The sequence below is a fragment of the Buteo buteo genome, chromosome 28, assembly GCF_964188355.1.
Source record: "Buteo buteo chromosome 28, bButBut1.hap1.1, whole genome shotgun sequence".
In the NCBI taxonomy this organism is placed as follows: Eukaryota; Metazoa; Chordata; class Aves; order Accipitriformes; family Accipitridae; genus Buteo; species Buteo buteo.
In genome coordinates this window covers 9845604-9872194 of record NC_134198.1, presented here as the reverse complement: position 1 = coordinate 9872194, position 26591 = coordinate 9845604, and the positions used below count along the sequence as shown (strand labels likewise).

Sequence of the window (26591 nt, the reverse complement as noted above, 5' to 3'; positions counted from 1 at the left end):
AACAGTAAGCCTTGTTGCTGTCATTAGGGGAAAGAGTGAAGAAACACAAACATGCAGTATAGGGTCATACAATTACAAAAATCAATAATATTTTCAAAATGTTGTGATGATTCATTTCACGGCATAAAGAAGAAGTATAGATCATTCCTCCTTCAAAAGCATGTCTGTCATCTTTTTGACCACAACAGCAGGTCAAACTGCTTCCAATGCTGGGATGATGTGCTAGATACTAGTTGTCTGAGGGTGGGCTTTTAACTGAAGTGTTGCTGGTCCATCTATCCTATTAATTTTTTGCTGGCTGAGATCTGAGCACCCCCATCTCTCTCAGAAATCATTCTAAATTTACCTTCAGATGAGGAAAGAGAGATCAGTTCTCAAGTCTGAGATGGAAAGCTATGACTAATCTAATATTCATTGTTATTTTGATAAATGTACACTTGGTAATTGATAAAATATCAGCTAAACCAGAGTTTATGATCTCAGCAGAGCAAGAGATAAATGGTGCAGCCTTTGCTACATCATTGCTGTGATGTGGATGGAGTTACAAAAATAGTACTTACACAGTATGTTGTATGCATATTTTGTACCAACTCACTTAGAAAGACACATAAGTAACTGTAATGGTCAGCAGATGATTCTAACACATCAGGGAAATACTGGCAATGATAATGGTAGACAGGAATCAGTAAGAGAAAAGATATTCTCAAACCAGTTTAAGAACTCCAGCGTTTAAAACCATTTTGGAGGCATGTGAGTATGACAAAGTCCATAGGAAACAAACAGCTTTTCATTGAGTTTCTTGATGGCAAAGCACCACATACTCCTCAAAATTTATATAAATAATGAGTAATGTATGATACTTTGCTGTCAATACAGTAAGCGAGCATCAATATATCCTAAAACCAATTAAATGGTATTAGAGTTCTGGGAAGTGAGAAAAAAAAGTTGGTTTAGGCTCTGTGTCATCAATGGAGTTTCTCAGCTTCGTTGGTGGAAAGGATGCAAACACTCACTATACTTATAAAAAGTGTAAAACTTGAGTAGGAGGAGATCTAGATGATTTTTAAGGAAAAACAAACCCTAAACCCAGAAAGCATCTGTTTGACTGGATTTTACGTGCCCTGTAATGGATCCTATACACTGCCTTCTACTCACTGTTCAGTGCACATTTACGTTATGGTTGAAGTTCATTCTACTAATCGCTTATCAGTTCCCCTTCAGGGAACGTAAAGGGGAAAAGGTTCGTGCGTGTTTTTACTTAGATCCTTAGGTACAGCACGCTTAGAAGAACATTTGCTGTCTTTGATCAAGGGAAGGCATTGCCCATTTCTGTTTGGTCGTGGTGCCGAGGGAGTTCAGCATGAACCTGGACCTGAAGCAGCCCTGTGAAAGGAGACTGGCAAGGCTCAGAGGAGCCTGCTGTTGGTGGAAGTCGTACGTGGCTGCAGAGTAAAGCGTGTTACAAATTCAGCTTCTAATGGATATAAGTTGGTTCCAGAAGAGGGTACATTTGGATCCGGTTTTGGTGTATAGCTCACCAGGTAGGTTCTCATTGCTGGCGGGAAAGCAGTGGGGCAAGACCTCGAGGAACATCCCCTGGAGGCAGACAATGTGGCACAGACAGAGGGGAACATCTAGCCTGTGTGGTAGCGGGTTCAGCTCAGCAGCCCAAACCTTCCTCCGGAGGAGTTAGAAGAGGCTTCGGCTTCTGCACCCGCCTGGAACAGCAAAGAGCAGCCCCGGGGCCGGGGAGGGCTCGAGGGCTGGGGCTGAGAGGTGCTGAAGCATTGGGCCTGACGCATTGGGCCTGGACGAAGGTCCACCCTCGCACGGGCTCTCAAGCCACCCAGCCTTGAAAATAAGCCGGTAAGCAAGGGCTGGCGGCAGAACTGTCCTCCCCCAGCCCCTCCACGGGGATCGGGGCAGGGAGAGGTGACTCCCTCTGTCAGCACCCCCAGAGGAAAGAGGCGAAGAGATGCCCTTCCCTCAACGCCTTCAGCTGGTTTCTCACCGGTCAGGTGAGCCAAGCCCACTGTAAAAAACCTTTTTTTTTTTTTTCCCTTTTCTTTTCCCGCCCCGTCCATAACCTTTCCTTTCATTCTCCTGCTCCCAAGCCCCGGGGGAGGGAAGGAAGGGGAGCGGTGCCTGCGTGGGGCCCGGGCAGCGCGGCTTGGCGGGGGCACTCCCCTCAGCCACCATTGCGCGCCGGCAGCCCGCGGCGGGGTCCCGCTCCCCCCTCCTCCGCCTGGCTCCGGGCCGCCTTATGGCGGACGGGGAAGGGGGTGGGTGGGGAAAGCCGAGCGAAGGGGGCGGCTCGGCTTACGGCAGCTCCGCCTGCGCGGCGCCGGAGGGGTTAAGCGGCCCCCGCTCCCGGTGGGCTCGCTGCCGGCGGGGAGGGGGTTAAGCGCCTGGCGGCGGCTGCCGCCACTCGGCTCCGCGCCGCTCTCCGCGCCGGAGCCGTTACAGCGGGAAGATGGCGACGGAGGGCGCGAGCGGCGAGCCGGGCTCTGGCGGACGGCGGGACTCGGCGGCCACGGCAGCGGTAACCGGCTTGGCGGGAGAGGGGCGTTCGACCCAGCCGGGGCGAGGAGGGCTCCCCGTGGGGATGGGACGAAGCGGCGCTTGGAGACCTGCCTCCCCCGCTCCGTCCCTCCGCCCTCCTTCTCCCCCGGGGCGGGACGGGGCTCGGCTGCGGCGGGTCCCGCCGCAGCCGAGCCCCGTCCCGCCCCGGGGGAGAAGAGAGAGGGGCGCGGGGTCTCCCTCCCTGCCGGCCTCCCTCTTCCTCTCAGCGGGGGGCGGCGGGTTCTCTCCCCCATTGTTCCTTCCCGCTGCCCCGGCGCGGGGTGGGCGTGCGGCGCCCGTGAGGGGGGTCCGCTCCCCGGTCTCGCCTCTCTCTCTCTCTCACACCCACCCGCCCCCCCTTCCCTTTTCCCGCCGCTTGCCGCGGCGAGGGCGGCTGCGCCCCGTCTCTGCGGGCGGGCTGAGGTGGTGACAGCGGCCGGGCGGTGGGACCTGTCAGACCAGGGCGGCGGGGGGGGGGGGGATGTTGATCTTTAACGCTTTGCCGGGCCCGCCCGGAGCTTGCTTTCTCCTTCCTTCCTCCCGTGTGGCGTTTTCGACGCCGGTTAAAAGGGTGCCAGCCGTTAAAAAAGGGCGTGGGGCGGAGGCTGCGCTCCCCGTGGCGGGCGGTGGGCTCCTCTCTCCCGCTCACCGGCCCGAGCCCCTGGCAGGGGAGCGGGGGTTCATCCCCTCGGGCGGCCTGCTCCTTTGGCCGGCCCCCGGCTCCTCGCCCGTGCCGTGTCAGACCCCCCTCAGCCCGGCGCATCCCAGACCCGGCGCGGTGAAACCCGCCCGGGGACCGACCGGCGCTAATCAGCCCGCGTTAATCGCCTGGTTGACGGCCGTGGTGAGAGCGGGGTGGCCGGGTCCAAAACCAGGCTGCAAGTGCTCGGCCTGGTGGCGACGTGCAAAGTTTAGGGCAGTAAAACCGCCGTGGTGCCCGTTTTGCTTGGGATCGGTTCCGAAGGTGGTGACCCCCGAAGGGAGGGGACGCTGGTTTCTGTGAAATTGACATTACTGCTGGCATTTTTTTTATTATTATTATTTTGTTTTCTTTCAAACAGGCGCTAATTCTTATCTCAAACCCAGTTCCAACTGTGCACTTAATCTTCCTTGTGTGTTTTAACTTCTGCAGTGTTGTGGAAATTGAGTTTTACTTAAAAAGTAAGCCTTACACAGTGAATATTTATAACATCACTGTCTTTTAAAACAGTGACGTAACTGTGACATAAATGAATATTAAGGTAAGAATTCATAAAAGCAGACTATTAAATACTTCAGAGCCCTAGTTTTGAGTAAAAAAATACTTATACTAAATTCTTCAGTATACTCATATTATTACTGCCTTAAGTTTCAGTTTTAAAAGCCCAAGAGAGTACCTTGTAATCAAGTAGCACTCCAATATCGTCCTGTTGGGCAGTGCAGTGCAAGCCACTCATGCAATTTGGTGTTCCCATTGTGGATGGTAGGAGCGATAGCTCTATACTCCACACTGCTTTTAAAATATTTTTTTAAAACTGAAGACATTCTAGGAAGAAACCTGTATGTTGCTCCCTAACAAAAGTAATAGCTATACTTAAGCGATAACAAGATATTTTTTAAATCACTACTTTTAATTTGCCTTCAGTCATGAAATATTTAATATTCCTTTTCATCTTCTTTTCCTTGCCAATATAAGTGTTGTATTGTTGATTTCATTTTATCTCTTGTACAGGAAAGTAAAAAGAACTCCTCTGTGCAATGAAAAGATTTTAAAAAATCATTATACAATACTCCAATATTCCTTTTGAAGGGTTAGTATGAATAGCTTATTTCCTGTCTTTTAAACTCAAGATAACAGAATTATGAATTGGATCATCTTGCTTACTTTTAGGATGACAGTAAGCATCCAGGTGACTATCTTGTAAGTCATGCTAAACTTCAACTTATAGCAAAATACTATTTTCAGTACAGTTTTAGATTTTTTCTTTTTTTTTTTTTCAGTTCTCAGAATCTCGATTGCACAAGTGGTGCATTAAAAAATTGTAAGCACAGTATTTGTAATAGTAATGTGTTAATTTGTAAATTTTATGATGTAAGCAGGAGATGTATAACACAGGATGGTACAGTAGGGTTTCTTGATACTAAATGCTGTTATTGCAACTTGGTACACTATCAGTAACATCACTGGAAAAAAAGACTTTTTTTGCTGCTTTTAGAAGCACTGTAGAAAAGGATTAAAAGTGCTTCCCTCCCTCCTTTTTTTACATTCACCAGGGAATTTGACTGAAAAAGCCTAGACTCTTCTATAGTGTGTTACATTTAGGAGCAAAGCCGATAATCTTGTCATTCTGAGTTTCCTTGGATGGAGCACAGCATTTGGTAAGCCCACCACTTCTTTCCCACAAAATATTGGTACATTTATCATGGTAAGGATGACAAGGAAAAATGGCAGGGGAGTGGTTCTGGTCCTTTTTCATACCTGCACAGCTTGATTGTACTGAAGCCAGTGAAATTGTGTTGGTGCAATTTGGACTAGAATTGAGAGAAAACATATGTGTGTATTTTAAAACATCTTTGAATGACTTCCATCTGCATAATGTCTACCAATAATGATTACATAATAGCAAGAAATAATCCAATTTGACAGTCTTTTTGTTAAAACATTTAACATCAGCCTGCTGCACATAGAGGGCTGGCTTGTCACACATTATAGGTTCAGTATAGCTTTAGCAAAGCCATGAAAAGCTTGTTATATCAAACACAAAGTTTGTTAAAATTATTCAGTAAAATTTCTGGGTTTGATTTTGCTTGACCAATGATCAAAAGCATAAACGTTATTTTTCTCTGAAAGACAGTACCTTCTGCTGTCTGTAAAGCTGTACATACAGAGGATATTGCTAGAGTGGAATCTTAACTCCTCTAAAGTAAGTAGGGATTTTGCTGCTGTGTTCATCGGTTGAAATTTCATTGAGAATGATGTGTGCATACCCAAAAGGATCAGTCTGGGTTGCTGTGGGTCACATAACAGTACAAAAAAGTTGCACTACAGAAAAATCTGTCAGTATTTTAAAAAAATGATAAATGGAGAGAAATTCCATGACACTTTGTGGTGGCATTGTGCAGGATTTTGTGCTTAGCTTGGAATATTTACTATTGATCTGCAAGAATTCTTGTAGTAGAACTGCCATTCTGGTCAATGTAGTGAAATGCTAAATAATGGTTTTATCAGATCAACTATACAGGATGATTTAGATCAGTTGGAAAGATTCTTATCTGAAAAATATTGCAAGTAGCAGAAAATGAGACCATATCCCTCTATCTCTTATTAGGGATTACATCCTGGAAAATAGTCACTTGCAAAAGGACTTTGATTAACTATCACTGTCCTCATCTGAATACAAGTTCTCAGTGTAGCATTAGCATTCAGAGAAGTTATTTTCATCTAGTGAGATGCATGGTGCTGTTGTGCAGAGTTCTGTCTGGTTTAGTCCTGCTGCTCCTCTGTGATGAGAGGTTTGTCTTGATCCATCTTGCAGTGATACACTTCAAACCTCCTTTCTGCTTCTTCTCCCTCTACTCCAAACTACAGCATTGCCTTTTCTGTGCCTTCTACTCCACAGCCTCTTTTCCCTTGTTGTGAAGATCCTGGGGGATGAGAAAAGAAAGTCACTGAATGTAGTTCACTTTGTAAATGTTCCTTTCTCTTCCAAATGTGGACTTGTCACACTGTCTTTCATCAAAGGTGAAGTGCAGAGGGGCAATGCTGTGAGCTGGATGTGTGAAAGTGGCATGGAAGTGCAAATCTATAGGATGCAGTATGTCCTGCATACTTTCCCGACTCCTCTGACTTCATTTGCTTAAGCATCGCTTTGGCCTCAGAGGTGATATAGCAAGATGGGAATAGAGGTGGAAATTGGGATGGAAAGGAAAGAACTCAGGAAGAGAACAGTTTGAGGTTTGCCTCTGCACCCACTCCTACCCAAGAGAGGGATCAGTTGATTTAAAATACCTGTGTAATCCTTGAATATGTAAACAGGAAGGTGTCAGGTAGGCTTAGGGAGGAGGTACTGCCTCTACGTTAATGTGAATTAAAGCTTTCTTGGGCATTGACTTTTGGTTCTGTTGTAGCACAGGGTAAGGTGTAAAATTCTGGAAGACTTAAAGATAGCTTCTGGAAAACTTCTAAAGATAGCTTCAACAATGTGTACCTGTACCTGGATCTAATCATATACTACTTGCCTTAGAAGTGACTTAACTGAAAGCGACTTTCTGAATAGAAATTACCTGTTAAATTTAAGTAAGAGTTTAAACATGGCTATTGAAGGGTTGTGGGCCTAGATCCATAAAAAAAAGACTTACTTAGCTAACTTGCACTGAAATAAAAAATGACTAAGTACCTTTGTGGCTGTTAATAGATTGCAAACATGTTTTAACAGCTATGACAATATATGGGTATGTGTAAAGGTCAGTGTCTTACTAATTTTGGAGGGGTCGGAGGCTGGTTTTTTATTTTATGTTTCCAAAATAAATTTCCCAGTTTTGAGGTACATTTATGGTTAATGTTGAAGCTGTTAAAAGTTTTGCAGTTAGCTCAAGCCAAAAAACCCCGCAGCTACTAAACAAAACCTCCCCCATACCTTTTAAAGAAAACCTTTGAAAAACCCAGAAAGCAAGGGAGCTGTGCTTGGGGAAGAGGAGGGCAGAATAAGCAGGTAACTTCATGTGGTGAACAGTCCAATAAAAGTCATTGAGTTAATGGATGGGCATAATTAAATGCATGTACGGTCCCCTTATGATCCCTCAGATATGACTGTATGACATTTTATATAAGTCCTGGATGTTAACATCAGATGATATTCTCTTCAGCAAGAAACTTGGTCTTAGTTGAGCAGCAAGTTCCACAGCATTGCTTTTCCTTGAAAGATATTTCTCTGCCTTCATATTTGTTTCTGTTGCCAAGAACCTTCCTGTAGGTCACATCTTACTTCTTAAGCTCATCTTGGATGGGGTGGGAAATGGACATGTATTTTTGTGTCAGATAATTTCTGGATAAGCATGGGGTTACAGGCTCTCACCCTACTTTCAGACTGAAGAACAAGCCTTCCACAGCCAAAGCAATAAATTGTGGTTTTCCCTGAAGTATTCATGAATACTGTATGAATGTTTTAACCACTTCTTTTAATACTGTCTCTGTTTGCAGGGTTTTCTTTATTAGAAAAGGGTTAGGATTCATTTGACCACATACCCACGTTTACGTTGAGCTGGGTCTTGAAACTTCCTTTTATAGTTGTTGGAGTGAAGCAAGTGGTTAGAAGGAATAACCTGTTTTAGAAACAGGTTTGTGAACTTCTCTGTTTTTGAGTGAAGTGACTTAGGCAGCTGACTCTTGGAGGTATGGACAGGGTTCAAGACACTTAAATTTGGGTGTCTACATGTATCCACAGTTTTTAATATCTTAATACAGTCAGTGGAGCCATGAGCAAATAGTTCTGGTGGCTGGTTAGCTGAATAGCTTTTGTGGCTGTTTTGACTAGGCTGATCAGTTTTCTGTTGAAAATAAAAGGACATTAGGTACCTAGCTTATATACCTCACCCTTACCTTTAGGTGTCTTAGTCCTATTTTGAGGGCTTCCTTTAGTGGTCCATATGTGATAATCTGGGGTATCCCAGCTGGCCTTCTGCAACCAGTCCAGATGGCATGGATGATTCTCCCAAGTCCTGTATCATATCTACCTGTCCCAAAAAGATATCTCTGATCCCCTGGACATTTCAGATCACACTAGATACTTCTATGTAGGCAACTAAATAAATTAGTCAAAACAGATCTTTATACTTGGTCTGATGAGTTGTACCTGGGGGATATACTTGATGTTGTAAAATGTATGAATTAGGGTTGTGTTTCCCTGGTGCAGTTGTTTCATAGGTCTGACAGATGTGAAGCCATCATGATATTAAAAGTTTACTTTGTATAGCCTAATAAGTAATAGAAAACCTCTTTATTTTTAGAACCTCATCTTGGAAGTCTGCTGTGTGAATCCTCAAGAGGATTCTTGTGTGTATTTAATGGAACTCAATATAAAATGTGTAAAAAAAAAAAAAAAAAAAAAAAAGTAGATATGTACCTTTCCTCTTCTGAGAGGATTTTTTTTTTTTTGGACAGCTTTTCCCTATGTGTTTTCTTGTACACCATTTTTATACTTCTCCCTGCCTGCCTTTCCACTTCAGCCCTCAATTATGCTCCACAGGTTTCTTTCCCAAGTCTTGGGTTATTACCCAGCTCCATCTTTAAAAAGTCTATGTAGCTGCTTTCTGAGCAGGAAGGAGCTTGTTTTCCATGGTCATTTGTGTTTAATCCACAGCTAACTTGTTTTTTACCTCTGTTCCACTTAAGGAAAGTACAAGGCTGTGGCTTTTATACTTTACCTTTTCAGACTTCTGCTGAAGGCAGCAGAGTTTATAACAGCTGCTGTGGTAGCACAATGAACAGCACTCTTAGCTCCTGAAGTTGCCAGTACTATCAACTGGGCTAGGTCAGCAAAACCAAACTATTGGCACTGCCAATCCTTCACAAGAATGGGTCTTGTTTTGTTTTGGGGTTTTTTTTTTTGGAGGGAGGGTGGTGGGATAAATTTGACCATAAAGACTTTTGCCATCTCTGCTCTAAATAGCTATCCATGTTGGAAAGAGTCCTTTCTGTTCCTGTGCCTCTTGGTGACCTTCCAATTTCATACTGTTTCCATCTTTTCCAAAGATGATGGAGGTGGGAAAATGCCTGTCCAATTTGATCACTGCTGTCTGAAGTCATCCTTCTCCTGTTCAGAAGAGATGCTTTTGTCTTCTTTTTGGTTCACAGTAGAGCGTCTTTTAATCTTTAGTAGTGCAGGTTATCGTTTTGCCTGTACTCTTTTTGTGATGCATACACAGGTAGTTGAATGAGTTTTAGCTAATTAGCTGTTTGCTCTATTGTCAGTGCACTTGCTGCCAGGCAACACACACCTCTTACAAAACTGATCTGAAAAATAATGTGAAGTTTTAGAGACATAGAGGATTGGAGTTGTAGTCTTTTTCAGGTACTTTATTCTTATAAATCAAATAAACCAGACATTTTAAAATCCAAAAGAGGTAGAGAAAAAAATTCTCTTGTGTTTTGGTTGTGTATGCCAAATGTCACCCTGGGGCAACATATTCATATATCTCTGTTATAAAACCAATATAATGGATGGCTTGGTTACATAGTTGTTAAATTGTTGGTTAAATTGTTACAGCTTGGCACTCTACCAGAGGTATTGTAGCTAAACCCCAGATGACATATAAGCCATGAGCTACTAATGCACTCTTTATTTTCTGGAGATCTAAGACTTACTGCTCCACTGGAAGATGTTAAGAAGGTTACTTTTCTAGATTTAAACAACAGTTTTCTCTATGATTTAGGTAAACAATGCTCCATCTGAATAAGAACTTAAGGCAAGCTGCCATGACTGACATCTTGATCCCCAGAAGGTGGCAGCGAGTTTTTAAGAGGAAGGATAGTTTTATTTTGTCATATGCTTTATCTACTCAAATCTTAAAAATATTTTTACAAATATGCTTGAGAATATATTAAATCTTTAAACTATGTATTTTGGTCCAGTTAGGTAAGCTACATTGTAGCTCCATAAGTGCTGATTCAGAGATGTACAGGGGGAGAAGATGCGGTAGCTTCTTCAGCAACTGCCATGCACGCTCTTACGCTGTGTGAGGGGGTTCAAGGTTGCTTATCCATAGTGAACAAATTGAAGATCTCCTTAAATTACTGGAAAAAAGTGGTCATTTCAGTTTTAGAATTTGTCAGATAAAGTTATGATAAGAAAGCCTCAGTGGGCACAAAATTGTTCATAAACAAGACTTGAAAAATGATGGCCTTCTCTTTCATCCTAAAAAGCTCTTAAATACTTGATTTCACTTTTTCTGTTTGTGTGTCTTTTCTGGTTGATTTTGGACATCAGTTTGAGGAAATATTGTTTGTTCTTTGTATGCATGTGAAGACTTGTCTGATAGTGTGTGTAGCATGGAGAGTGGGGGTAATAATAGATTATGTTTTCTGTGCTTAATAAATCAGAAGGCATCAAACAAAAGTAGCTGATGGCAGACTGACAGCAAAGATGGTGGTTCTTTATAAAATGTGTAGTTGTGCTGTGGAATGTTGTGGATGCTAAAATTACACAGAGATTCAAAAAACAATGGGGCAAATTCACAACAGGTGTGTCAGCCAAGGGCCACTACATGCGAAATCACAATTTCTGGCTCAGAAGGTGCATAAGCTGAAAATTGCTGGAGCCTGGGAGAGTATTTCTGGGAAGTGTCATTATGTGCTTTTCTTGCTCTGGTACTGATTTCAAAGCATCCATTATTGGCTGCTTTTGGAGACAGGATGCTCATCTTAGTGGGTTTTTAGTCTGATATGCTAGAACTGTTCATATATGAAGTGGTTTTGCTAGTTCTTATTTTAAGTTTTTAAAATGAAAAATATAAAAACTAAGTTGTGTATCTTGTTGGTATGTCTTTCTATTAACATTTTTTTGTGTTTATTTATATCTAACTATAAGTTACCAGAGAGCACTTCTAATTGCTTGTTATTGCTATCTTTTCATATGTTTTAGTTCAGAGTGTGTACTTGAGCAAAATTTACTTTAATTGCTTGATCAGATGCTTAGTTAAAAAAGCTCATCACTGCATCACGTGTTGAAGTATGCCTCTGTTTTGTTAAGAATGGAAGAGTGTTTTCATTTATGTCTTGTGGAAGACTGCAGAAATGAAAAGTTTCACCTGTGATGTACTTTCAGACTTTTGACGAAGAGCTGCCCTGTGTTATACCTCCTGACAAGCTGAATTTACTGACTTGGAGAAAAGAGTAGGATCACATTTCTTGCTCTGTACTTTTGTGGATGCCCCTCTTAACTTTGTCCCTGTCTATCAGAAACCTTAGGTGCCTTTTTTGTCAGAGGAGGCAAACATATTTTAGGGAAAATAATGTAGTGGTTAAACCACTGCATGAAGACTTAAAAGACTGTTACTGAATACTGTGTTTTATACTACTTTTCCCATGTTGTTTGGAAAATAATATCTCTGCATCAGTTTTCCATCTGAAAAATTGAGACAGTTTTTCTCTATTATAAAGGAAGTTATATGAATAAATCAGTTGCTGTCCTTGAGCCATTAGATATTATGAAGTGGCTCATAGAAGGAGGAGGGTGGTTAAGTGGGTCCTGCTATCTGACTGAATTAAATTTAGTAGTTAGAAATGCTGAGAAAGAAATCTGCTACAGCCTATGAGGTAAAATCTAGTCTATTGACACTAGATTACATAGGAACTGTGTACGTTTAGTAACTTTTCACTTTATACATGTCCATAGATTGGTGAGCACTGTATAGAATTGTGAGGAGCACTGTGAGAGGCTGCTGCAGCGTATGGTGGGAAAAAGCCTTCAGAGAAATTAGTTGTTTTTCTTGATCCATTGGCATGGAGGGTAAGAGGTATCTTTTGGATTAGAGGAATAGCTGACACAGGCAGCAAAAATAGAGGATAATTATTGTTCAGTCTAGAAATTTTGGTTAGAGTGGATGTCCCTGTCCCTGAAACAGTTACGCTTAATAGAAATCATTGCTCCTCTTGTTGATGCATGTTGTTCACATAAATGAAGACGCTCAATCCAATGTACATTGAATGCAAATAGCTAAAGTTCTGGCATACAGTTCTCACTAGCCATTTGTACACCTCTGTGTGTTTTAACTACAAAGTAAAAATGGAACACAGAGTAAATCTAATACAGTTATAGCTTTTTAAGAAAGCAGAAATGGTACTTGCTTTAATTTTTATTGGATTTTCCTGCGACGAAGTTAAGTTCCTGGGTAGCTGAACTCTTAGATTTTTATGTCCTTCAGGGAAAATAGACAGTATATCCATACACACAGCTAATTTGGCAACTGATTATGTCATACTGAAGATAGTTGATTGTCTGCATTTCAGGGCTTTGCTAGGAGGCACATCTACATCATAGCAAGGACTTTTAATTTCCTTTGCAGTGAATAGCGTAATGGAAATCAAGCTGGTCCGCTGAATCTAGCACATGGAATAAATGTTGTTTTCTCTCCCTTAAAATTATCCCCTTCTAATTTTACTAAGCATCTACTTGTGTTAGCATTGTGGGTATTAGTGAACAAGATTTTTATTGATCTTATCTACTACCTTTGTGATTTTGTAAACATCAATAACATTCCCCCTGCACCACCTCCAAAATCAAGACTTCCAGCCTTGTTATCTTTCCTCATATAGTAGTTTCTCCTTCTCTCTTCATCCTTTTAGTTGGCTGATTCTATACCTTCAGAAGAGGACTTTACCCAGTACTTGAGATGTGGGTTTACCAGGGTTTTATAGAGTGGCAAAATGAGGAAGTTAACCTTGTAAGTGCGGAATTATGTGCCGACTCCCACATGAGGTAGATGTTCCTGTCACTTCTCTATCCTTTTTCCAAGCTACTGATGAAGAAGTTGAATATAGCTGGTTGCAGAGGTGCCCCACTGCTTACCTGTCTCCATCATGAAAGTGGTTACCCATAGTGTTTGCTTTCTATCCATGAAATGTCTTTTCATCCAATACTGTTGGATAGGAGTTTCTGTAATAATACTTGATATACAACCTTGTCCAAAACTTCTTGAAAATCCAAATATATTAGTGTCCAGTGGATCCGCTTTACTCATGTGTCTATTGACATTGTTACAGAACTGTAGCAGTTCGTGAGGTGGATTTAGTTTTACAGAAACCATACTGATATTCCCAGCATGTAATGTTTATGTATGTGCTCAGTGATCTTATTCATCAGTATAAACTCATTCTCCTGTCTTGCTAGGGGTGCAAGTCAGACTTACACTGGTCTTGGTAACTGTGGAGTGAGAAGATATTGTTGCTATGAACTGTTGTTTGTCAACAGCTCTTAAACCTGAACTGTACCCTCCAGTCAAACAAATGGGACTGCAAATAAAGCATACAGATAAGATTTCATGTCTTTTCACAAGTTGTGCTTCAAAAATTCCCGTTCAGCCCAGTATACTGTGATGACTTGGTAGTTGTTTGCGAGTGAGGCACAGGTTACACTGGATTAGGTGTGCTGTGGTTTAGGTTCTTTCACCTTCTCTTGCCTTCATCCCTGATGTGCTATTTCAGGTCTGCCGAATTATTTCGGTCTCTGTGAGGCTGCATATGGGAACTGTTAGTCACAAGGTTAGTTTCTTTCCCATTTCGCCCTTAATCACAAGACTTTGCAGGATCAACTCCTTGCAACAGGATAGGATTTGAAACTGTCATACTGGAGGGCTTTTAATTTCTTCACTTTAAATAAAAATAATCAGACTATTTGCTATTAATTTTGACTTTATGTACTACAAATAAAGCCACCTCAACTTGACGGTTATAGATGTTTGAGGAACCCATAATTAGGTTGCTGATATGTCTATGTTTCAGATCTACAGTAACTATTGCAGTCTGTTAGTTAATGTGTTCATCAGTGGTTTGTTTCTTACAGAAAAGAGAGTTTGATGTGGATAACTTGAGCAAGCCAGAACTGCGAATGCTTTTGAGTATAATGGAAGGAGAACTAGAAGCACGAGACCTTGTAATTGAAGCCTTGCGGGTAAGTTACTGGGTTGTTGTGGTTTGCTTTTTTTTTTTTTTTTTTAATTCTCTTTTGCCACTTCCTTTATACTGTGCATAGAATATTATTAGTGGAAGAGTAAATTGTGATTTTTAAAGTTTTAGGTTGAGTAAATCTCAGTAATCGCAAAATATGTTCTTGTTTAATTGTTGCCATTCAGTAATTCTATGTAATTTTGGTATGAAATACCAACAAAATTTCAGAGAAGTAAGTGCAAAAACTGCAAAATTACTTCCTTTTTAAATTCTTCTACAATGTAGAGTCTGTTATTTGTGAAAGGAAGGAGTAACTTCAAAGGAAAATTCAGTCCATTCGTTGTTTGTTCTGATGGTCTATATATTTGTGCATCTAGTCTATTCAATGCATTCATTTTCTGAGAGATGGAAGGAGGGGCAAAACTGGATGGACATATCTACTTAGGGAAAAGTTTTTGTGGTTTTTTTTTGCTTTGCTTTTTTTCTTTTTTCTTTTTTTTTTAATAAATGGTGAAATACATGATATATATTCATAACAGCACTCACAAGTACTCTGTTAGATTTTTGCTGTGCTAGGCGCATGTGAAGGTTTGTTTTCTGCTTCAGAAGGTTGCCGTCTGAAAAGCAACTTAAAGTTGATTGGAAATGTACAAACAAAACTATATTTCAATTAAAAGATGATAAATTTTAATCTGTTCCATATCAATTTTAAGGTCATTACAGTCATAAAAATTTAACAGAGCTGCCAAACAGACTGCAGGTTTGGGGGGGAACACAGGCTTACATGGTTTGAAAATATTTATATCCTCATAGTTGGAGAGAGGGAAATTATGCCCTTTAAGGTCTCTTAAAGCAAAACCTCAATGTAATAAAATGTATCTAATACTAGTTTTTAGTAGTATGTGTAATGATTATCAAGTAGTGTGGGAACATTTTCCACTTGTAATGTCACAGTAACAATTGTAAATGCATTTTTATTCAATTTTAATTTGTTTTGTGATGGCTTCAGATCACTTCATGCAAATGGAGCTTTAAGTAGCTGTCATTGATGTACCTGCATTAATAGCTAAAGACTTTACAGGTATAAACCTCTCTTATAAAATACAATTTTCATTTTTAATGACAATGAGACACTGGAAGCAATACGTTTCTGGGGGATTACTGCACTTTGAAGTTATTTTGTGTTTGGCCTTCAGGTATATGCATATGCTGAAATGTGCTGCCTTTTCATCCTGCTGTTTTACAATTTCACATCTCATTTGCCTGGACTAGGACTTTTTATTTTCCCTGTCTGCCAGTTAAGGTTTTGTAAAAGGGGAAAAAATGTGCACGCCACATCCAGAATCTCTTTTTTTGACTCTTCTAAGTTTGGAGGAATGCAAATAGAATACTCAGATGATTTTCTCTAATACATATTCATGAACAAGCTACTACACTACATATCAAATGATGGATGTATTTAAATCGAATAAAATGAAAAAAAAAAATCAAAACTAAAAAAAAAAAACCCAAGAATGCAATACACATTTAATGATAGTAAACATTAAACATTCAGGATAGTGCTGTCCCAGGAGAGAAAAAGTCTACATTAGTTTCTCATGCACCTGCTGAAAAGTGTGGCATGTACACAGTGTTTTTTGATGACTAATATGGATCAATATAAAAAATAGCTCAATTTCACATGAGGTATATAAATGTTGAAAATTGGTTTTGTTTTGATTTTTGTTTTTTACTTCTCCTGCATCTCAATTTCCAGTTTCTGGATTTTGTTTAGAGGATTTTACTACAAAATACATGTGGACCTCCAGTCTTACAGGCAGCTTGCCTGGTTAGCTGTACTAGTACTGGAAAACTTGGAAGTTATACCTGCTGAAGAACTGTAGCCTGATATCTTGGAATATGATACTTTCGGATCTTCTGGCTTCTTGGGAAGCCACAAGTCAGCAGTATTAGCAGCTGGAGTCTCCAAGCAGTGCACAAAATAAGCTACTAGATAGCCAAATATAGGTCTTTTATAAAAGTGAATAACAAGAGAATTCCATTGGAATTGTGTCAGGTTTGGTACTTTGTTTTTTTTTCAACAAAGTGGCATACATACTTTGTGTATCCTTAAAGCAAGAATGAAATGGTTTTCATATAAGGGAAAGAATTTCTTATGTTACTATTTCAAAAGCTGATCAAGCTCTGTATCAAAATTAGGAAAGTTTGTGAGTGTGTGTTTGTGTGTTTGGGGAGTTTATTGGGTTTTTCTTAATCCTACCAGTACTGCAGGGCTGTTTCAAAGCCTAATTCCTCTGATAGGTCAAAGCCTGATAATTTCCAGCCCTATATGAGATATGTGTGTTGTCTTTTCCTCTTAAGTGATCTTCCTGTCAGTTTTCAGTCACTGCGGTTTGTACATTTACTAAGCAGTTTTATATGTTGTTGGTCTTTTTGTAAGACTATAGAACTGGATCTTTTAATCTTCTCTTAGAAAGTAACCGTACATTCTTATGGTTGTCTTATCAGATTTTTCTCTATAATAACTTAAGTTTAACTACATCATTTTTAAATATGTGTGCTCTTACCCATACTCATTTTGCAACGTTTCACTGAGCACTTGTAAAATTTGTGCAATAAATAGTACTTGTGTATCTATTGGAAATACCTCTCCTGGAAAATTCTAGCATTTAAAATGAATCAGTCTTGACTGATCACAAAAGAACTGATAATACAGAATATAATTAAAGACTGACTCACATGTTACTACTCTTAATCTGCACCTGGCATGAAGTGTCTTATTTTAACAAGACCTGTTCAATGCATCTGTTAGTCTGCCTTTTTCCAGTTGTATAAATTCTTACACTGACCTCTCTTGTTTCCCACTTCTCTAATTTTGTATGAAGCCACATCATGTGCTTTACTGAAGATCTGAGACAGATCTGATTGTTTTTTCTCTGTTTATAAAGCCAGTTATGTGAAAAAAACCACACCTACCTTCAACATCCATAGGTAGGATTTCTTTTCAAGCTCTTACAGGAGCACGATTCTTACAATGCCAAATGTTTTTTTTTCTCTTGGTATACATGTCATATCATCACAATCCACACCTTTCCACAGTATTCCCTGGTGGAATGGAACAGAGATTTCTCACAGAGAGTTAAGGGGTGTGAACTGGGGAGCAGGAACAGTATTTTTGGATAAGATATGGAGTTGGAACTTGTGCCTTACTATTTTGTTTGGGGTTTTTTTTCTATGTCATGTTTATAGCGTATATATATGTATTATGGAGTTCTCAAATCACTTTTAAAATGTTGTTTTAAATTAATTCTTTTCACTTATTTTAGACATTTCCTTTTCAGGATTACAGTTTAATGCTTCTTGATATATTGTAAGAGTGTAATTTGCCTGTGTGGGTTCTCATGGATTAAGCAGAAAACGCTTATGACATCTTTGGTTTTGTGGGTTGAACCTCAGTCCTATACACGGAGCAAACTCTACTACTTAAGAGCTCATAGAAATCTAAAATAATAATCTTCTGAATCCGTTGTGTTTTTGTGACTTCTGGGTTTTTTTGTTCTCTTATTTAAAAAATAGCTGTAAAATTATGCACAGTTTGAGGTGTCAGTGAAAGAAATTAAACTCTAAAATGATACCCTGTATCAGTTAGTACTGCTGTAATGTTTTTCTGACAGGGAGCCAATGCCCTTGGATTTCAGAATTGTATTGTCTTCAGATGCTTGTCTTCTGGCTGTCCATTTACAATGCATTCATTGAATTGTAAAATTAGTTTGTATTCTATGACTTTCAGTATAATTTCTCTTGGTGCTAACTCCTCATTTGCTAACTCTCTTGCTAACTAACTCCTCATTTAGCACTTTTAAGATGTTGCATAACTTTTTCTGCTCATTTAAAACTTAGTTTCAAAAAGGTGCAGTCCAATGAGAATAAAAGGCTTCAGCGTTTGTTACTCTGCTTTGAAAAAATTGGACTAGGAAATTTTAAGTCTGTCCACTGGCTGTTGTTCCAGTGCAGAGTGTCCATTCTGTCTATTCTGTGTAAATAAAAAAAACATAAAAATTAAAAGTGAGAAAGGCCAGTAGTTTGGGATTATAAGAAGAAATGTTGTTAAATTAACTAGTCATCCCGGAGGCTGGGGGTGGGGGGGAAGATAAGTTTAGTTAGTAAAGCTAATAGTGTTGATGTAATAGATTTTTAAGGCACTTGAATTTGTGCCACATGATAAATTAGAGAGAACCAAACCCAAGGTGTCACATATGACAATTAACTCTTTTTATTGCATCTTTGTGCATAATATATTGTAGTTTCCATTGTAGTTCCTATAAAGTTTTGATACCTTGGGGTCTGCTTTTGAAACAAAAACAAATCTTCATTTCCAAACTGCATTCATAAGAAATATGCAGATGTCATCTGTATACTTCCACATTTTTACAATATGTTGTTGTTCCTTTATAATATGCACAACTGCAGATACAAAAGGACACATAGCATTCCTATTTCTAAAAAAGAGCTATTCCTGCTTCAGCTATTGAAACTTTATCTAAGTGGGTCAATGTCTCCTACTATTGCTGTAAAAGTAGTTTGGTGCTTTGATATAAACAGAGAAAGCTGAGGGGGTTTTTTCCCTTAGCAGGTATAAATTTGCTATAGTATACTCTGTTTTCTACAATACAGAACGGTATTTTGCTGAATTAATCTCTGTCCGAACACTATTTCTTTTCTGGGGAATATTGGCTGTCTGCAATTTGGAAGTTGGAGAAATTCAGATTTGAAAAAGTTACAGTAATTATCAACCAAAGTAATTTAAGTTGCTGGACAAGTTCAGCCCTGTGAGGACAAACAGCCTTGGAAGAGCAGACCTCTGTCACGCTTAGGGTCAAATTTCCAGATTTATTCTCCAAGTGAACAGTTAATTTGCTGTGGAGAGCAGCATCAGGACTCACCTCAAAGTATGTGATCTTTGTGTAAATCTTTCTCATTAGTACTCTGATTTTGTTATAACTGTTACACCAAATGACTTAAGATGGTACTTTGTGAATCTGTAATTTCTTTATTTTAGTAGCTCCATGATCGGGTTGCACTGCAATTAAAATTAAATTCAGATTAACATTTAAATCATTAAAGTTATTTTGTTAATGAGAAATAACATGCTGTTTAATTGCTATTGGGAATGCATATAGTTAAAAAAGGAGGGAGACTTAACTATAGCTGTTGCCTCCATCTGTCTCAATTATCCAAATAAACTGTCTGCCTGTAATAAGGGGATAATATATTCTTAATGTGGAGGTAATGTGGCCACATAATCAAAGCACAGGTCTGGCCTCCCACAGCTGTGATCTCAAATACAGCATTCATTTGTTGTTTTCTTTTTCTCCAACCATAAAGTGGTTGCTGTATCTGCCCGTTTTCTAGAGAATTTTTTAAAGTGCATTGACCCTCACATGACGAATTGCAGTGCTAGTGTTAGCTTTCAAGCATGGAATTACAAATACTAAATGCTGCTTTTAGTGGTGATTCTCTCATAAAGTTCAATCATCAGTAGGTTATTTTTAATCTAAAATTTTTAAGCTCAATTTAGTTGGATTTTGGGTTTTTTTCAATTATTTTTATTTGCCTATGTAAATTTCATTAGGTGGTGAATGGTAAAATGAAAATTTATATTATACTTCTTCTATGGTATGCATTAATTAATGTGAATTAAAAAATGCAAATTCTTCTCATACTAGATCCTTTAATATGCTACACTGCATAGATTTAGAGCAACTTCTTTGGATTGTTGGGAAATTGCCAATAGCAACAATGGATATATTTTTGTTTAATTAAAATTGAGTACAATATCAGTGACATTGCTGTGGAGCAATGTCTTTTCTCTGAGCTTAAGTGAGCTCCAAATCAACATTCTCTGTGTGATGGCTGGGTCAGGAGGCCAGTATAAGAATGGCAAGGTGAATTTGGTTGTAGGTCTTTCTTAAGTGTTGTAAAGCTATACTGTATTTAATTTTTACCATAACTTCCTAAGGCAGGAAAGCTTATCTTCTATGTATGTGTTTGTACCAATGTCTGTTGAATCTTTTAGCCAGTTTCTGCAAAATCTGACAAAGTGCTAAGCATTTCAGAAATAGGTAGTGTCATCAAACCAGGCAGCTGGGTAAGAAAAGTCAAACTGATGTTAGAGCCTTAGTTGAAGGAAGGGCATAGATTTGTGGTGTCTGTTACTGAGCACTGTATATGAACTGTAGAATACAGAGTTAGGGAAAAATCAGCTGTTGTTAATTTAGCTGCTCAGAGAATTGAAGTTAGACTATCCAAGTTTATAAAAAGATGAGAAGTAAAAGATCTCTGCTGTGGGAGTTATTTCTGCCCGAATTGTAAGTACAGCCTGTCTCCCTGAATCTAAGCATTTTGATAGACCTGCAGGATAATCAATAGAGCTGGAAATGAATCATACTTTCCATATTATGTCCAAGTACAAAATCCATATAGGATAATTTCTGACTTCCCCTAGCAAGGCAGTGGTTGAATTTTGTAATGAAGGTGTGGATATTAATGTAATGAAATAGTTAGGTCAAAAGACAGAAATTAATGCATCAGGTAATAATACCTCATAGACACATTTAAGTTTAATAACCCATTCTATTAACTTTACCTTAAAAAGATTCCAGTCTGAAAAGACAAGATTTTAAAATAAGGATAAAGAGCTTTTAGAAAGTATAGTGATTACTGTGTAGATTGCACAATGTTTCTTTAAAATAGATAATCAATTGTATGTTGAATGCCAGTTTTCAGGTTCCAACTTTCCTGTTAATCATTTTAGAACTACTAGGATACCAGTATTCAATTCCATGAGAAATTCAGTAGTTTAAAGCAAGTCTTAAAAATTTTTTAATACTTTTTAGGAGGATAATTTGTTTTGAAATGATCAGATTGTTTCAGAAATTTCTTAAATAACTAGCTGCAATGAAAAGACACTCCATTTCCAAGGCTGTAATGGTATAATTCAACATTACTTCAAAACTCTGCTCCATTTTTTCTAGAAGTATATATAATCAAATTGAATGTTGTTTTGCAAAGTATTGCATTATAGAACAACAACAACAAATGTTTCTTTGTACTGACATTCTGTTAGAAAATTCTGGTCATATGGGTAGCTTATAAGATGTTTGGGTTCATTATGATAAAGGCCATTTTTTACATATCTATATAATATGTGTGTGTGAATGAACTACTTGAATGAACCTACCTTAGCATTCAGACTAAAAGCACACTTTTAAAGAAACTCTCCCCATTGTTCCCACCTAATTTTGCTTTGCCTTGCCTCGCAGACCCCTCTCAGACTGTGTGAGCTGAACTGAGAGCAGAGCTAGTCTTAAGTAACACTGCCTTCCAAATGGTAGGACCGTAGGCGCCTTCCCAGTACTGACTGTGTTGCTCTAACAACTTGTTCCTGTTGTGCTGCACTCCCTGCTAATGTTGACATAGTCACTGTATACCTATAAATACCCTTTTCCAGGATTGTTTGTGTAAATCTAGTAGGAAATATGAGTTGATTTGGTCTAGATTTAAAAAAAAAAAATTAACTTATATCCCCATGTTCACTTTCTAAAACCAGAAATTCCCCAGTGCTTTCCACCATTATGATCATTCTTGAATTTAAGACAGATGGACCTTGCTTGTGAAATTGCCAGATGGGTCATTGTAAAATGCTCTTCTGGAGTCTCTTTCTCCCCAAAGGGCAGAATGCATTTTCTGCTCAAGCTAGTTTGATTTCAAATACTGAGCTATGCATTGTGGAAGGCTATTATTAGTAAACTTGTCTTTCAATTTCAGCCGACAATGATTAAGCACTGAACAATATCGGCTGGGCTAAAACCACGACATAATCTCATTGAAAACATGAACTATTTTGATGATAACTGTCATGTGTACATATTTCTGTACCGCTTTTGCAATTCTTTAAGTGTATGCGAAGATCAATATTTTTAAAAAAACCTGAGTGTATCATAGTTTATCATAACAGTATACCATGTAGCAATGTTAGGGTTTTGGTGGGTAACCAAGAATGATACTGGAATAACTATGCAAAATGTGGAGCTTTTCATGCTTGGCTCTGCATTTTCAGTGTTGAATTAGCTTTTCCTTGAAAAAAAATTCAGGTAAATATTTAAGTAAAATATTTGGAAGGAGAGCTGTAGATACTTGCAATCTATACTTGCCTAATTTGACATGTCTGCTTCCCAGTGAGTTCTGTCTAGCAAGAGAGCTTCCTTCACTTGGCCAAGGCAGACTTTTGCCTACTGCAGGTTGAGATTTTAGTTAAGAAAACTTTAATTTATCAGTTAGAGTTTTCATGTCTTTTTAATGTTATTTATTGTCTTCTGCATCTTGTGATGGGGTGATACCTGGTTTTGCCTGTACTCTGTAAGTTACATGTTAAAACAGAGTTATTACCAACACCGTAATTGTCAGCTGTGTATGGATAAAGTTTTTATCCTGAGCTACTGTGCAAAGTCAACAATAATTTTACTGTAAGACTTAGTACTTCTAGAATGAAGTTTGGGGTTAGAGGGGAAGAAACCTGGGAGCCATCAGGAAAAAGGGAATGAATCCATATAGTTTCGTTGTTCTCAAATGGACTGATAGGTAGAAAAATTACATGTATATTAAGTGTAATCTGTCAAAGGAAGCTACATCACCTGTAAATTATGAAGACCCTTACCTGCAGTAATTATGCTAAGCTGTTGTGAATTTAAAATGCAAATCTGAACTTCTCCTACATGTATGAATCCTATGGCACTTTCATATCAAAGAATGGAGCTAAGAGCACACAGAATGTGTCTTTACAGATTTCTGGCAGCCAGTAAGACAGCCTGTTTTGTAGCAGGTGTCTTTGAAAAATGGTGATTAGGTAGAAGGAGGAGCAGAAGATGTTAAACTGTTTGTAACAGAAGGTTATTGTTGTAGACAGTATGATGGCAGTTGTTGGCCTTGGTGGCAGAAGTGAACCATGAAATAGAAATCAGATAATGCCTTGTTTGCATTGTCATTTTTGCATGTTGCCATTTCTTTGTAAAAATTTAATTTTCACTGAATTTTGGGGAGGTAATGATCTGCAGTTTGTGTCCTTGCTCATCTGATCACTACTTTTGAGTTACTGACTTTAATTATTGTTGTGTATGCATTTTCTCTGCTTTTAAATATAGTTTGTCTTTACCTGTCCAATGATTCTGGTTATGATTAAAGCTTTTACTTTCTTAATATTAGTTTATTGTAATTTTCTGAACAGGGATGTCAAAAAGTATTATTTCACTGTTGCAAGTTATTTAAAATTGATTACAAGGAAGCTATGAAATATGAATAAATCTCAGACAGGTTAGTAGATGAAATGATTTTTCAGTGCTTAGTTTGGAATGATTTTTTTTATCTGTCATTTATTTAAAGTTTTAAAGTAATGCAGCATGCTTTTTGTTCACCCAGTTGAAAAAGAGTTGTTAGATACAACCTTAAAGAACATTCAAATTTTGATTATTTTTTTCCTATCTTGAACATGGTTTATGTATTGTATTTTTTTTTATTTATATTATTTCAGCTATTTATTTATTTATTTCATAAAATCACTTGGCATGTTTTGATATGCTGCTTTATTGCCAAATAATTCAAGAAACTCACACTATTCCAGTAAATATCTGTGTGGACCTCTGGTTTTTGAGAATTGCACGATTGGTTACAATGTAAGAAAATAGCTTTTGTTGAATGACAACAAAGTGACCAAGCCTGCTTAAGACAGCAAAACCTAACGCAATACTTCAGGAAATGTTGTGAAATTAAAGGACAGTCTCATCCTTGATACTGTCAGAGTCCATGTTGTAATAATTTGGAAATACTGTTTCTACTATTGGTGTGTTAGCTTTATATATATTATCTTATTTAGAAGATCATTTCAGATGCCTATGAAAGTATTTACTTCTCTTATATTCAGTGGTTTTTGTAGTAATAGTTCTGTAAGCATGGATAACTAACAATAAGTACTTTTGTCCGCGTGATGAAAGGTATCAAGTGAACTGTATTTGAGGTTTCCTTCAAGTAACACCTCTATTTCTTGCACTTCATTATGAGCGGAACCAAGTCTCTTACCTTTTTCAATAGATGCTGGGGATGTAGCAGCAGCAGTCCCTGGACTGATTAGCTTTGTTGATCTGAGGGATCCTGGTACTTTGACACATATAAAGGCCTCTTCTAGAAGCTACTGACAAGATAAGTTTTCAGTAGGGTTACATCACTTCTTGTGGTAGTTGTTTGCTATTTGTCAAAGGGAGATATTAAGCACTGAGCAAAGCAAAACTTTTGGTAAACCATATTAAAACAGTCCTGTGTATGTGGTGTTTCACTAAGCTTAAGCTTCTCTACTCAGGTAAATACCCTTATTCCAGGCTCTCCTAAAATTGGAGACTACAAGTATGAAACTATGAGACTAGTTTTCTAGTATGAAAACCCTAGGTCTTGCATTGGAAACATCCTTTTCACTCTGTCCTTTCCAGCAGTGACTGTTAAACCGATAATAGTCTCGTCTTGTTTTTCACGTAAGATCTGAATATCTTTATTGTTGCAAAGCATGTAACTACTAATTTAGCTTAAAGTATTCTGCTGGTATTTAGCTTAAAGTATTCTTCTGGAATTTTTTCTGAAAAAATTCCAACATCATGTTGATGTAATGTTTCTTGGTTTCTGTGATCTTTATGAATAATACAGCTGTGACATCATTGTTCGAGTGACTTATTTAAAATGTTTTATCTGTTTGCCATCATTACTCACATTGCTGACAGTGAGAAATGTAACTGTGTCGTCCTATCTGTATTATTATGTTAACTGAAATTTTCCATTTTTAGTTAAGGGAACATACATAGGGTATTTCCTCTATGCTAATAAATGGTACAGTTAATTTTGTTGATGGTAACACTAAAGTGCAACTGATAATATAACACTTCTTACTTTTGTTTGTGTGTCCCTTCATGTTACTGTTGCTGAAGAAAAAATGTATAAGGTTTGTACTTGGTTCTTCCAAATAAATTATGATAGTAATTTATAAAAATAGTTATGAAGACGATAAAAGATTTGATTGGGGTTCTTTTCAAATTCAACACTTGTGAAAATACTCACATAGCAGCAATTACTTTTGTTATGCTTGGGTGTATGTGAAGAGATCAGCACCTCCGTCTCCACTTCCCCTCCTCAGGAAGCTGTAGAGAGCAATGAGGTCACTCCTCAGCCTCCTTTTCGCCAAACTAGACAGGCCCAAAGTCCTTAGCCGCTCCACATAGGACATTCCTTCCAGCCCTTTCACCAGCTTTGTTGCCCTCCTCTGGACACATTCAAGGACCTTCACATCCTTCTTAAATTGTGGGGCCCAGAGCTGCACACGGCGTTCGAGGTGAGGCTGCACCAACGCTGAATACAGCGGGATAATCCCCTCTTTTGACCGGCTGGTTATACTCTGTTTGATCACCCCAGGATGCAGTTTGCCCTCTCGACTGCCAGGGCACACTGCTGGCTCGTATTGAGCCTGCTGTCAGCCAGCACCCCCAGATCCCTTTCTGCAGGGCTGCTCGCCAGCCACTCCTCTCCCAATTTATACTTGTGCCTGGCATTACTCCGTCCTAGGTGCCGAATCCTCCATTTTGACTTGTTAAATTTCCTCCCATTAGTCATTGCCCAATGCTCCAATCTATCTAGATCCCTTTGCAAGGCCTCTTGTCCCTCAAGAGAGTCAACAGCACCTCCCAGTTGGGTATCATCAGCAAACTTGCTAACGGTGCATTCAACTCCTGCACCCAGATCACTGATAAGTACATTGAGCAGAACTGGCCCTAGAATTGAACCCTGAAGAACACCGCTGGTGACTGGTGTTATATAGCCCCGTTCACTACATCCCTTTGAGCCCAGTCCTTCACCCAGGGCACCGTGTACCCACTCATCCCACAGTTGGACAACTTGTCCAGAAGGATGCTGCGAGGAACAGTACTGAAAGCCTTAACTACATCCACCGCCTTCCCTTCATCCACTAGGCGGGTGACCTTATCATAGAAGGATATCAAATTAGTTAACCAGCGCTTTCCCTTTGTGAACCCATGTTGACTGTGCCTGATGATTGCACTGTAAACTCATAATTTGCATACCTTTTCATTAAAATAATTAAGGTTTGGTAATCATGTAATTGCTATGCAGTAAAATGGGATGATATTTTAACTGAGATTTTGATAGTTTGAAAATATGAAAATCTAAATGCTGTAAATGAAAAAGAAACAGATTTATTTAGTTAAAGTTCTGTTATGCCTTTGTATGTTTGGTCTGTTACTGAGCTGAAGAAACTTTTTAACTGCTAAGCATGGAGGTT

At 38.9% G+C, this 26591-nt stretch overlaps 1 protein-coding gene across 2 annotated transcripts in view; it reads left to right on the top strand.

Moving 5' to 3' along the window:
* The first annotated feature begins 2317 nt into the window (after positions 1 to 2317).
* The window catches only part of CTTNBP2 (cortactin binding protein 2), an 87881-nt gene continuing 63607 nt past the window's right edge, over positions 2318 to 26591 (top strand). The window contains exons 1-2 of one of the 2 annotated variants that reach the window (XM_075059042.1): positions 2318 to 2542; positions 14100 to 14207. In XM_075059042.1, coding sequence (XP_074915143.1) covers positions 2474 to 2542; positions 14100 to 14207 — 177 coding nt within the window. In that variant the 5' untranslated portion in view covers positions 2318 to 2473. Of the gene's footprint in view, positions 2543 to 4350; positions 4921 to 14099; positions 14208 to 26591 lie in introns of those variants that run through there. The other variant, XM_075059043.1, reaches the window with a different exon arrangement.